General features: G+C 42.9%; 1 protein-coding gene across 1 annotated transcript in view; it reads right to left on the bottom strand.

Annotated features, from left to right (window-relative positions):
* Palmd (palmdelphin) overlaps positions 1–14,105 on the bottom strand; it is a 50,135-nt gene that overhangs the window by 24,126 nt on the left and 11,904 nt on the right. The window contains exons 2-3 of the mRNA XM_041657267.1: positions 9,776–9,856; positions 5,265–5,389 (exon numbers count right to left, since the gene is read on the bottom strand). Of these exons, the coding sequence (XP_041513201.1) occupies positions 5,265–5,389; positions 9,776–9,856 (206 nt within the window). The remainder of the gene's footprint in view (positions 1–5,264; positions 5,390–9,775; positions 9,857–14,105) is intronic.

The raw sequence follows: 14,105 nt of genomic DNA, 5'->3' as shown, positions 1-14,105 counted from the left end.
AGCCATGGGCTTCCATCCCTGGCTTATTGCATGAATGCTGAGGATGTGAACACAGGCCACCATATTTGCTGTGATGGATTTTCTTGGTTGTCAACTTGACACACTTGGGAAGAGGGACCCTCAGCTGAGGAATTTCCTCTATCAGACTGATCTGTGGGAAATTCTATTTTCTGTTAATGGATGGGAAGTGTCCTTGGGCTGTGTAAGAAAGTTAGCTGAGCAAGCTAGGGTAAGCAGGCCAGCAAGCAGCATTCTTCCATAGTCTCTGCTTCATTTCCTACCTCTAGGTTTCTGCCTAGACCTGTAACTTCCAAGCCAAAAAAGCCCTTTTCTTTCTCAAGTTGCTGTTGGTCGCGGCATTACACTAGAACACTTGCACAGCAACGGCTTTAGCCAGCTCACTAGTCCTATGATTTATGCTTTCAATGAGAAATAGTGTTATCTTTCTCTAATATATTTATATTAATCACCTACTGGGCATCAGGGAAATCACTGTATTCTCAAGAGTCCTGTGATGTGGCTCCAATTGTCCCAACTCACAAGTGAGGAAGCTGAGAGCAGTGAACACAGACTAGCTGAGCTCACAGACTGTGGGCAGGAGGAGAGCAAGATGCTAAAGGCGAACTATCACAAAACCATGAACATAGAAGGAACAAACACTTCACATGCAGGGTCTGGCCTTGTTGCGAACTCTGAGGTAATGGCATCATTTCTATTTTGATGTCCCTATTTAACTCTTATCCTTTCGCCGAGGGGCCTGGCAGAGCAGCAAATGTCACTCCGGAGCAGGCACCTCAGTGATAAATCACAGGCAGCCCTTGGACTCTCTCTGCTCCGGGGAAGGAGGCGTGGCTTTGCTCTGTTTCACTGTCTCAGTTGGCTGTGGGGAACCAGCAGGAGCCTACTGAGTTCATTGGTACTAAAAGCCTCTTAAGCACCGCGGTAGTTACTTAGGCATGTGGGCGAATTGGAAAACATGCACTTGATTATTTAGCAGCTTCAGAAACAGCTGAGAAAAAGCTGCTCAGAGGGCAGGTAAAGCTGCTCGGCCATGCGATTGTACAGTGCAGAGCACCCGCGGAGCTGCGGAAAGACAGACAAGGCGCACGTACTATTCACGCTCATATTTCGTTTCAGAACGTTCTGTTCTTGCACATATTTTAAAAAACAAGATAAGCACACCTCTAAAGGCCAACAAAGATGTGGATTCTTTACTAATGCCTTGCAAATACAGCTCTTTAGGATAGTTGCTTGAAAAAAAGCTCTTTAAAATTTTTTAAAAAATTATTATTCTAGATACTTGCCCATATCAGCTGTGTGTTAGCTTCCAAAAAAACATTTACACTTAAAGCTCTCTTTTTCTTTTCTAGCTGCAGAGCTCTGACTTTCGAGCTCAGCCTGTTCCTTGTGAGCCCCGTGGCTGGGCACAAAGTCCCCTGCCTTCTTTGAGCCCATTTTCTCATCCATGATATGGAGTTGTTCGTGTTTTATTTTTAGGGTTGCCGTGACTGTTTAAAGGGTTCATGTCTCGGCAAATGCTTTATAAATTTATTACTTATATCCGTGGATTAAATTCACCTGGTGCTCATGAAGGAGTCCTGATGGCGTAACAGCATCCTCAAAGTCCAAGATGAAGTTACAGGGGGATGCTGGAAACAGGGCATATGAGTGACAGTTTGGTAAAAGGACAGAACACGGTTAAAGACTTCCCATGAGAGATAAAACCTTCCTGTGAGAGGCCTTTTGAGTCCCCAGTGGTTGCTGTGTCACTGAGACAGCTGGATAAGGGAATACCTGTCTGTCCGCTTGTTTTTCAGGTCTCTCTCCAAAAGGTGATGGATGTCTTTCTCTAAAGGTTATTAACACCGAATGGGGACAGCATATTCTCTATACCTCATTAAACATCTACTCCTGCTTTAAAATTCTGGCCCAGCCGGGAGCTCTGTCTAGACAGCCACTATCAGTATGGCTAGAAGCTCTGTGCTTCTTGGAGCGTTCAGGCAAGGCTGAAAGGCAATCAGAGGATCCTAGTAAATACTCCGGGATTAAAGACTCGTTCCGTAGCCCTGCCCCTGCGGCCTGACTGTCCATAGCCATTTATTTATGACCAGGTGCAGTGAGAGTTGTTGGTGTTCAATATGAGGAAAGGCTGGAAAGGGGGGTTCTGAGGTGCCAGCATAGTGGGGAGGCTTACAGGGATTAGCCTGGGAGTCATTAGAGATAAGGATTTTGTGTTGGGGAGTGGAGAAGGGACATCATCAGCTTAGGCTGGATGGACTCTGGGTATGGAACCTGATCTAAAGGGAGGCCTCATAAGGGAAGGAGTGTCCAACTGCGGAGGCAGTTGGTCTTTGCCATGTCTTGGTTTTAAAGAAAATGTTCGTTATCTACTATTTGGAGACATACTGAGCAAACAACTAGTGTTGGAGGGGGGTAATAGAATTAAAAATCCCAATTATATTATCTGTTCCTCTAAAGCTATTGAAACAAGGTAGTGAAGCCAAAAGTCTAACCTATTAAAATATCAGATACATGTAAGTGAGCAAGAGCAGTGGAAGCCATCAGAAAAAAGAAAAGAAAAAAGAAAAAAGAAAGGCTTTTCTCCCGAATTGTTTGTTTTAGGACTAATGAGATCTGTTTTTCTTCTCTGATGAGCATGGAGAGAATGTGGTCACAGCAGGCCTGCTGAAGACCCTGCCGCCACACCTACCCAGTCCTTCCCCACAGTTCTCATGTTAGTGAGATCCTGGAAGTTCCTTCTATTTCAAAGAAGAGTAGACTTTAAATCATTGTCATGATTAGGCCACAAGACATTTCATCTTTTGGGGGCTGGGGAAGGGAGGGGAGGGCTTATTGAATAAAGTGCTTGCTGCACAAGTCTGAGGACCTGAGTTCAAGTCCCCAGCATCTATTCAAATCTATTCAGAAGTCTGAGGACCTGAGTTCAAGTCCCCAGCATCTATTCAAATCTATTCAGAAGTCTGAGGACCCGAGTTCAAGTCCCCAGCATCTATTCAAATCTATTCAGAAGTCTGAGGACCCGAGTTCAAGTCCCCAGCATCTATTCAAATCTATTCAGAAGTCTGAGGACCCGAGTTCAAGTCCCCAGCATCGATTCAAATCTATTCAAAAGCAGGGCATGATGGTGCCACACTCATCATCCCCACAGCTTGCTGCTCAGTGGCCTAGCTGCTGCGGTGAGACATCCTGACTCATAAGTTCTGTGAGACATCTTGTCTCACAAAATAGGAGTGGACCAATGACCTTCTGATTGGATTTAAGACCTGTTCCACAGGGGAAATTCATGCTTGGTACTGTAAATCTGGCCAAGGACCCATGGTTGGGGAGCTCTCAGGTCCCAGGGTTGAACCAGTTACTATTATTCTGCTAAAATCAACAGTATCAAATTGCCTTCAAAATGTGTGTCTCTCTACCCATAGATGAGTGCAGATCTCAGACTGTGTTAGAGAAACTTCTTTGTATAGCAGACAGTGGTTAATGCAGACACTCAGAACTGGTCACAGCGCAGAGAATAAGTGTCCAAGGAGAGGCAAGCCACAAATACCGCATCTATATTACATCCTCTTCCCAAGAATCAGGGACCATCAAGGAAGAGAATTCATTTGACACCAGCTAAAACCATCTCAGAGGCGGGAACCTCAATTAAGAAAATGCCTCCATAAGATCAGGCTGCAGGCAAGCCTGTACAGCATTTTCTTAATTAGTGATTGATGGGGAAGGGCCCAGCCTCCGTGGACTAATGGTCCTGGGTTCTATAAGAAAGCAGGCTGAGCAAGTCATTGGCAACAAGGCAGTAAATAGCACCCATCCATGGCTTCTGCATCAGCTCCTGCCTCCAGAATCCTTCTCTGTTTGAGTTCTTATTCCGACTTCCTTTGATGCTGAATACTGTTGTGGACGTGTAAGCCAATTAAACTCTTTCCTCTCCAGGTTGTTTTGGTTGTGGGGCTTTATCACAACAACAGAAAGACTGGCCAAGAAAGGGCTTGGAAATATTGCAAGAGTCAGACATGAGGGAAGGTTGGAGTTAAATAGCATCTTCTGGACATGACAGAATGATGTGTTCATGAGCACACGGCAGCCTTTGGGGAGCCAAAAAACACAGACTAAATATATAAAGAGCAGATGAAGTCCTGAGTGAATGTGATTGTTGACATGGACACAACCATGTCAAGGACCAATGCCTCAGACCCTTGGAGATTTGGTAAAGCCTTGTTTATACAGGTCAGGCTTAGAATGGCAAAGCTTTCTTGTGGTACAAGTTGATGTGTTTGATCAGTGTGTGCAAAAACTAGCAACTGTAACTTCCTGCCCTTGGATGTTTACAGCCCTGAGACTGCTCCCCTACAGACACCTCCTATCAAGACTAGCTAACTCCTTCCTTGTGTCATGGACATGTTGAGGTTCTGGACTGCTGTGGCAGATGATCCAGCTCTTCCAGAACATGTATAACCCTCAGGATCCCAGCCTTTCTGTTCGTGTGTCTGTCCTTTCTCCATTACTGCCTGCCCCTAGTCAGATTCCATGGACCAAGGTATGTTGCACACAGCAGTTGAGGCACAAGACTACATAAGATCAAGGCAGTAACATTCTAGCATGAAAGGGAAAGGGTCTATGAGCCCACACCCCTGAGTGAGAAGCTGTGGACCATTTGTGGCTTCTGTGAGAAGGAGATTCAGTTTTCTCTGAAGGCGTAGCTTCTGGCAGACTGACCAGGCTTCCGTGGAGGTCCCCACACCCAGGTCAACACACACTGGAGCCCATGACTTATTTAAAACAACAACAGCAGCAACAACAAAGAGGACATGAAGTTCTGGGGGTAGGAAGGAAGGGATTCATCTGGGGGGATTAGGGGTGAGCATGATCAAAATACATTGTATAAAATTCTCAAAAAATTAACAAAAATATTTTTAAAAAATAGGGGAAGAAGCAGCTGAGAAAGATATGCTAGCATCAACCTTTGGCTTCTATCACGTACAGGGTATCTATGTGTGAGCATACCTGTACATACACATACACACATGCACATATACACACACACAAAAGGAAAAGATAGCATCTACCTTCTGTATATAGGTTAGAAAATGACTTTTGACCCCCTCCCCTACATCTTTCTCCCATGATATCTATGTTCATGGCATTACTAATAATCCATCTAATATTTACACTTCCCAATTTTCTTCAAGACCACCACCTTCACTTTTGGGGGAGGAGATTTGAGAAGTACCCCAAAAAGGACATACCTGAGGATACTTTGCTCTAGAACCTGGGTCTGGTGTTGGTCTTGTTGATTTTGCTTCTTCATCTCTTCCTGTTCTTTCCCACTGCTGATTCCGTCGAGGAGCCATTTCTCCCGCAAGGCTTTTTTCTGATGTCAGGAAACATGGACATATGTTTTTATATTTGCCGACAACTCCCCAAATCTCTTATCGCCTGCAAATCTTAGGAATGGCAACAGTGGGCATATGAAAAAAGAGGGATTATTTTCCCCACTGATTTAACTCAACAAATCTGGCATTTTTCCTTCTTTGTAAACTTCTTGGCTCTTTTCTTCTTTAAAAAAGAAACCAAATCAGTATTACAATAACTACAAATAACTATTGAGATCATGTAAAAAATTTGTCAAAGTAAGAAGGTATGAAGGCTGCAGACAGATGCTGCAGAACCTGGGTTACAGACCACTGTATAAAGGAAGAGACCTATATCATCGTGTTTTGTTAACCCTTTCAGAATCTGCAATCATTTCTGGGACTAACACCCAATACAAGAGCAGTTTGTGTTATTCTGTTTTGGGGCCAGACAGTCTTCCCCAGCTAATCAAGACGTTTATAATAATAGCTGATGAGCTGCTTACAAAACTGTTCCCTTCCCAGACCCAGTGAACAACAATAATATAGGCCCATATTTGACTCCTGGGGTTTAGGATACCAAGAAAATGGATCAGCATTTTAAGATTTTATCTGGATTTTAATCTATTTTTTATTGATGGAATTTGAGGATAGTTAATGTGTAGTCAAGAAGACATTTATTTCTTTATATCTGTCAACAATTTCACAAACCTCCTGTTGCCCACAAATTTCATGAATTGTAGTCATGGGCATAGTAAAGAGACTCATTTTCTCCTGTTATCCTGCCTCCATAAAGTTGATGTTTTCCTTCTGTGAAACCTCTAGACTCTTCTGAATCTAGCTTTTAGACATTGAAGTCTCGTGTGTGTGTGTGTGTGTGTGTGTGTGTGTGTGGTCTATGAGTGTATACAAGTTTGTGTGTGTATATACTTGTGCATATGACTGCATATGCCCACGTATGCTAGTACATGTGGAGGTCAGAGGTCACTGCTGATGTCTTCCTCTCTCACACTCCACCTTGGTATTCTTCAAATGACATTTGACTTACTTAATTTGTGTACAGGGGTGGTGCTCATGCCTTGTGTGCTGAGGCACATGGAGGTCAGAGGACAACCTGCCGGAGCTGGTTTGCTCCCCCAACTATATCCCAGGGTTGCATGTAGGTCACCGGGCTTGGCAGTAAGCAGCTTTACCCAGTACGTCATCTTGCTGGCTCTCTACCTTATTTTTGAGACAGGATTTGGCCAGACTGGTTGACAGCAAGCCCGTCTCTACCTCCTGAGACCTATGATTATAGGTGCTTGCGTTTTTATATGCGTACTGGGGATCTCGACTTAGGTCTCTGTGTTTCTATGGCAAGCACTTAACCAAGTGAAGTCATCTTCTTTGTCCTTTAAGTCTTATTTACATGCAAATTCATTCTTACACATCAGTAAGTCGGAGTCTTTCTGAATCATCCCAAAGGACAGTGCCACTTGCTTGCCTGTTGACCTAAGAAACACTCAGATGACACAGTCCGCTGATACTAAACTGGATGGGCCAGACAGGAATCTGTGATGCCACCAGATTAACTATTTCATGATAGTGAAGTTCAGAATCAAAAGCTGTATGGGCTGCTGAGGTTACTCCCTGGAGACTGCCTGCCTGGTGTGTACAGGGCCCTGGGTTTAATCACCATCACCACAAAGGCAGATAGTAGAACCAAAAGCTCTAGTAACTAAATGAAAATACAAGTGCTACAGTGACATACAAGCCATCTCTCTCAGTTTTTATAAAAAGGTCTCCCAAGGTACTTAGTACACAGTACTTAGCAATTACAGCAGACTTGAATCAATTGGTTTTTCTTATTATGAGTTGAATGGACTTATAGCAAAGAAAAAAAATTCTTTATCGACTACAATTTGTTTTTCCTGATAAATGCTATTACAGGTGAAGGGGTCCACAGTATACACATTATATGTATTTCAGAATCATTAGATTGGAATGTTAATAAATGTCTATGGAAGTGCAATGCATTGTGGGTCTAAGTATCAGGAGTTAAGGATCACTGTGTGTGTGTGTGTGTGTGTGTGTGTGTGTGAGAGACAGGAGAGGAAGCTTGCAATGTCTAAGTGTACCATAGTGGTGTAATATAAACTAGCTTGCAATCAGCGAAGCTGCGAAGAATCATGGGAGCCAGGACAACTCCCTGGATGGAGGGAAAAGAAAATAGATAATAGAACTTTCAAAACTTGGCAAAATATCATAAAATCGATTTAAAAAATACTTTTGCACATTTGTGAGCCTGCTTTTGGAGTTGGGCCTGGTTTCTGTGGGACTAGCTGGCAATTTCTGCACACTTGGGAGAATGGTGAAATATCCACTCTTTGTCCTGTATTTCCTCTGTGGTCGTTGCTCCAGTCTAGTGTCCATGGCAGGACAAATGCCATTGCGAGTCACGTGTCAGTTATTTTAAAAGGCACAGGACAAGCTTTGTCATATTTTTGAGTCTTGTATAATACCTCGAAACTAATATGCACTATGCTCACCTACGTTCACTGCGAGGCCCTACATGTAGCACAGTAAATTCCACTCACCATCTAAGGCTCTACTTAAAACCCACATCTTCATGAACATTCTCTGACCTCAGAATGTACAGTTAATGTTTATTGTCTAAATAAAAACACCGCCATTTAACATGTCTTGTTAACTTTAATCTTTAACTTCTCAAATTAGAACACGTTATTTCCCCCTTCTCCTCATCTCCTCCCTTTTGGGTCCTTGAAGGAAAGAGGAGAACACCTTGGGACCAGAAAAAAATGAAAATCTCTTGCTTCAGGTACAGGCAGGCTCCGAGCAGAGGGCACAGCTGGCAAGGGGGCATGAGTAGGTTTCCAGCAGCTCATTTGTATGGTGCAGTATACAATCTACACAACAGTGGACAGCCATACAAAGTTTGGTGCACACATTGATTGGACTGGAAGATGCTCCTTGCCTCTCATACCAATAGGAAATAGTATATATTCTTGCTGGGACTGTTTTGACACGTATTGCCACCAAGGCCACCTCGGACATGAATCTTAGAGTGAGTCCGCCTTTTCCTGTGGGAACCTTACTTCCTCAAAAGAGCTAAGGGAATATTTAAACGCTTTTTGTTAGGGTGAGCTCGGCAGTTACACAGTCTTCCATACTGCAGGGGTAGCGGTCCTTGAGTGCCAGAGATGAACAGGTTTTCTCTGAAGTAAGAAACTCTTTGTAGCATGACTCAAATCATGTATGTGTATGTTTGGGAGGGAAAAGGGGACCCCCAATTATGCTGGATCTGTCTCAAATGTTTGAGATTTGACTGACTTCCCTTGGATTGCTAAGTCTGTTTTTATTTCACTGATTTTCCTGGGTGTACATGTTGTTTCTCTTGAACGTGTCCACCACTCAACATAACTTCAGTGTGCTACTTTGTAAGGAGAGCAGGTTCACCATGGCTTTTAGCCATCCATCGAACAGTGGAAATGTCATTTTCAATAGGAGCACAGCGGCCAGCAGGATCCAGAGGACAGAGGCTAACCGGAGTCCTGAATGATGTGCCTTCTCAGAGTCAATATTTTTTTTCCATTAGAAAAATGGATTTAGCGGAATCTGGCAAGTTTAAATTGGGAGACTTTCTGACTGTGGGGCATTGTTCATTGAGAGAATTCATTCGATCTATTGATAGCGCCCCTGCCAGATAAGGACAGTTTCCTGCTTGGGCCTATTCACAAGGAGCTCTTGTTTGCCCTTTCCTTGGATCCTCTGACCAAACTACGTAACAAAATGTCGAAACCCTATGTGCTTTAATTACAAAAGGACCACACCCTGTGCAAGATGTAAAGTCTGAGTTTTCAAATGGAGATTTATTTATAGTTATGATTTCATGTTCTGTCAAAACAAAATAAAATAGAAACCCAACCATATGCAAACAACATTGGACTCACTGCAGGGAGCTTTGGAACACAGGCATCCTTGACCAGGCAGGCGAGACACTGTCTGCTCTGCAGCCCCTGGGGAAGGGCTGGTCTTTCATTGGTTTGAAAAGGAACTTCCTAGCTGGATCAACTCCCCCCGCCAGGATGTTAAGCAAGGCTTTGCCAGGGTCAAATTCTCAAGGCTGATTTCTCAAGGTTACTGAGGAAGATCTGGAAACTCTGCTCTCAAATCATAGAGGCAATAAAACCGTGTTCCCAACTTTCCTCAAGTTTGCCAAAAGGTATTAATCTCAGACGCAATTGTCAGTGGCTTACTGGCTTCCTCCCGGGTGATTAGACTGGAGGGTGAGCTAACCTGCCACGCCTCTCTCTCCTAAAGCATCTTTGGTGGCGGTGGGCTGGTAAATGCTGTCAGGCTGTTTGAACACAAAACGGTGGAGGGGAAAGGGAAGTCAGATGTGGTACCTTGAGATGTTGGTGTTTCGATTTTTCTTCTTCTATTTTCAGACGTTTCTGTGAGATTTCTTCCTGTATTTTTCTTTTATCCTGAAATTAAAGAAAAGTTGAAGCATAATTAATTTTCAAAGTTTATACGGGAATGAAATCTGGCTGACTGTCATTGTCCCAAAGGGTAGGCAGTGCCACATGGCTGGCCTTGATAAGAAGCCACCCTGGAAATGTGTGTTTTGCAACAAAGAAGATACAAGTTGGTGATGATGGGGACAGTAACCGAAGAGATTCAACTTAAGGAAAATAACCCAGAAATGTCTTTTAATGGGGAGGGAAGCTTTCACTGTCTTTCTTACTCTTTGCCCTGTTTCTTCCTTCCCCATCAGGCTGGTGATACAGGCTTCGGAGTGAAGCAATGGAAAAAGGTGAGTTGTCAGGAGGGAGTTTTGAAACAGGTGGGAGGAGACTGCTCCTGGCACAGGCTGAAGATGTTGCTGGGTAAAAGGCCTACACAAATGGAAAACAGGAAAGACCGCCAGGGGCCGGATCCTCAGAGAGCAAGGAAGCTAGAAAGTGGGGCGGCTTCCTCCTGGTGCAACAGGCCAGACAATGAAGAAAGAGAGCTTCGATAACGTTACTTTCCATCTGCTGAGGTAAAAAAAGAATAATTCATGGCAAGATATATTTTCCACCAAATTTAAACACAGTACCTCAATGAATGAGTCAACCAAGCAAGCAAGCAAACAACCTTACAACCTATTCCAGAAGAGAAGAGAAGAGCAGAATCATTACTGCTGTTAGGTTCTGTTTTCTAGAAAAGAGTATAAGCGCTAACCAGGCAGCCTGCGTTTGGTTTCTGACTCTCCCATTTATCTGTTCCTTGACATTAGCTCAAATTCCAGGGCTCCTCAGTGACCTTGACTGTGAAATGGGGAAGCTGAAAGTATCTTCCTCGTAAGACAGAACACAACAATATAACTACATAACAGCGTGCATACAGAAAGCAGCCGGCTCATGCTGATAGCGCTTCTGTTGATCCTAAATGCCCTAGAGATACACTAGCTGGAATCGATTTATTTGACTATCCAAGTTAAAAGAAAAAAAAAAGCCTTATCTCTCATTAAAAACCAAACCAAATCAAACCAAAACAAGAAGAACAACACCCGCCCCCCAAACCCAACCTCCCCCAAACCTAAGGAAATATTATTCTCCATCTTATCCACGAGTTTTTCTTAAATCCGATTCAAAACTGAAAATTCTCAGAGCAGAAAATTTTGTTGCCAACTAAAGCACCTGAAAGAATGTGAGGCAAAGCCAGGAGCTAATGCAGAAGGGAGACTCTGACAATCTTTGGCAGCTCTATTGAAAGTACACAGCTTCCTGAGGTGATCCCTTTGAAGATTAAGACTCTTCTTTTTTGATGTGTAAGTTCAGGTACATTTGTTGAAGAAAAACAACACGTTGTTTGTTTGCCAGCTGTTGTGCTGGGCTTCCCTTTGTGCGTAGGAAGAATACATGACTTCATCAACATTGCTCTTTTAACTTTTATAAATAGTTCTTTCAGGAAAAAGCAACTAGGCAACAAACAAGTTTGGGTCTTTAGAATCACTTTTTTAACTTTTAGTTTTTTTTTTTTTGGCAGGGTGGGGAATGTAATCTAGTCATTGGTCACAAAATTTTCTAAACTTCTGTGAATCAATTCTCTATTGTCCTCGAGCAATTATTAGTAGCATTTTGTTTGTGCCAAATATTTTGTTAAGTGTCTCAGAGGCACTCTTTCACTTAATAATTTATAATAACTAAGACATACCATAATAATTTTCTTTTTACAGAAGGGGGAATGGATGTTTAGGGAGATTAACTACTCAGATTCTCAAAACTACTAAGTGATCACACCAGGATTTGAACCCAGACTACTTGAGATCAGCCACTTCACTCTTAACCAAACCACTGTAGCTTTTTCTCAAGTAGGAAATTCCTTAAGCAAGCTCTGTGTTCTCTGCATTCTGAAGCTCTGAGGTTTGGAGGCAGCCTCAGGACAGATAGCCAGAAATGGGACCCTTCATTAGTGTGGTTTCCCAGGGGTGATGGCTCCCCTCTTCTCCAGGAGTAGCTCCCAGAGAGGTTCACAGGAGACTGAGTGTCTGCCAAACCCAGCAATCCCTCCCTATTCTCGCTGGCTACCAGTCTGTGCTGATTTTCTCTTGGAGTTAGTAACAAGTAGTGGAAGGTATGGGTAGAGGCGGGACTTCTGAAGTGTTTTGACAACACAGGGATTATACAAGTGTTGCTTAGGAATACCAGTGTTTTGTCACTTGGAGGCAATGTGATGCCTCTCTCCCATCAGTCAAGGCAGGTGGGAACGTAATTTTATAATGTTACAGGCATGATCTTATTTTAAGATAGGAGTGTTTTTTTTTCTTACAAGGCATTAATTAGCAGTAGATTATTATTCCTTTGCTAAGTCTGAGAGTAATACAAGCATCACTAAAAAATATTCTGGGGATAATTTAGTCTCCGTATCATCAAATAAACTCTGAGTTGATCTTAAGACTTTTCTGGAACTCTACTGCTGCTGTACAGAGGTGACCAGCCAGATAGACCCTCTCCAACCTAGTGTGAAGCAAATAGATGTGAAATGCCACCTGCTTCCCCCAATTGCCCTGGCAGGAGACTTGGCAAGCTGAGCATTTATAAATTTGACTCTTTCGAGTGACTTTCATTGTTGATTCCTTCGTCAATGCACAATTAGACTTTTTGCTTAATTAGACTTTCGTTCAATGAGCAACTGCCTGGGTTCTTGGCTGCTTTACTTAGCTCATTTCAACAGTTGAAAGCCACAAATTCCAATTCTGTAAAAGATGACTTCTTATTCTGAAAATTAATCTATTCACTTTGTACAATTGAAAGTCAAGATGAACAGGTAGTGCGCAATGATATTGCCCCCATCTTATTCCTCACAAAAGTAAGCTCAATACTTAAGAATGTATTGTGGAGACGTTGATTAATTATTGATCAGTAATATTCACATATGATTGATTCTTCCAAGCAGGATTTATATTAAGTTATTTTATTATTAATTTATCCAATACTTAGATACTTATGTACAAATGTAATATTTATATCAGTAGTTTTGCAGTATTTCAAAACTATTGAGGTTTTGGCAAGATGGTTTAGTGGATAAAAGTGCTTGGTACGCAAGCCTGGTGACCTGAGTTTTATCTCCAGAACCCACATTTAAAAAAGAAAAAAAAAATGTAGGCAGGGTGTAGGGATATATGATTTTAATCCCAGCACTCAGGAGGCAGAGGCAGGCAGATCTCTGTGGGTTTGAGGCCAGCCTGGTCTACATAAGTGAATTCCAGGACAGCCAGGACCACACAGAGAAACCCTGTTTTAAAAGAAAAAGAAAAGAAAAGAGAAACAAACAATGACAAAACAAAACAAACAACAAGCCAACAAAAAGTCTACTAGACCAGATATAATGGCACATGTCTTTAATCCTAGTATTTGAGAGGCAGAGACCAGCAGATCCCTGTGAATTTGAGCACAGCTTGGTCAGCAGAGTGCATTACTTGGTAGCCAGGGCTACAGAGTGCGCTCTGCCTTAAAAGAAAATAAAAACCAAAAAACAGATGCGGTGGCACTCATTTGTAATTCCATCGCTCCTGTGGGGAGATGGGGGACAGAGACAGGCAGAGACAAGGGAGATGCCTGCCTTAATGAAGCGGAAGCAGATGAGTGACTCTTGAAGATTGCCCTTTGACCTCCACAAGTGCCAGCATGCACACGTACACAGCACAAATATGCTGTAATAAATAAATATATGCTTCTGAAATACTTTCTCTAAGCCGCTTACATTCTCATGAAGAAGAAGAATAATTTCGGCGAGAAACTGCAGTCTGAGAAACACCGTGTCAGTTATTTCTCAGGCAAAAGGAAGGTGCCACGAGGCCCAGGAGAGACAGGGAGAGGTTGCTTCTAGCTGACGGTATTAGGAGAGGTTCTGGGACGGCATCTGAGTGGCTGAGGTCAGTAGTGACTGGAGACTCAAGAATGGGGAGAGAGAGAGAGCATCAAGTGAAAGCCCAGTGTGACCCAGAGTCTGAAATGGGAACACTGTACAGGATTTGAAACAGCAGATACGGAATCTAAATTGTTATGAAGAGTAGCACGCAATCAGCTAAGAGTAACAGGAAAAGGATAGGTTGCTGACGGAGACCCCTGGATTGCCATGACAAGGGCCTTGGCAGTTGTTTATGTGTGAGATAGTAGACAATGGAACATTTTCAGGGAGAAAAGGGCTGTTAAAAATCCCGTTTTTAGAAATTGAACATAGCCTCAT

Source organism: Microtus oregoni, unplaced genomic scaffold (assembly GCF_018167655.1).
Source record: "Microtus oregoni isolate MIOR12 unplaced genomic scaffold, Mior012 000000F_ref0000247, whole genome shotgun sequence".
Classification (NCBI taxonomy): Eukaryota; Metazoa; Chordata; class Mammalia; order Rodentia; family Cricetidae; genus Microtus; species Microtus oregoni.
Note: the sequence above shows the minus strand (reverse complement) of the source record. Positions and strands in the feature narration are given on the sequence as shown.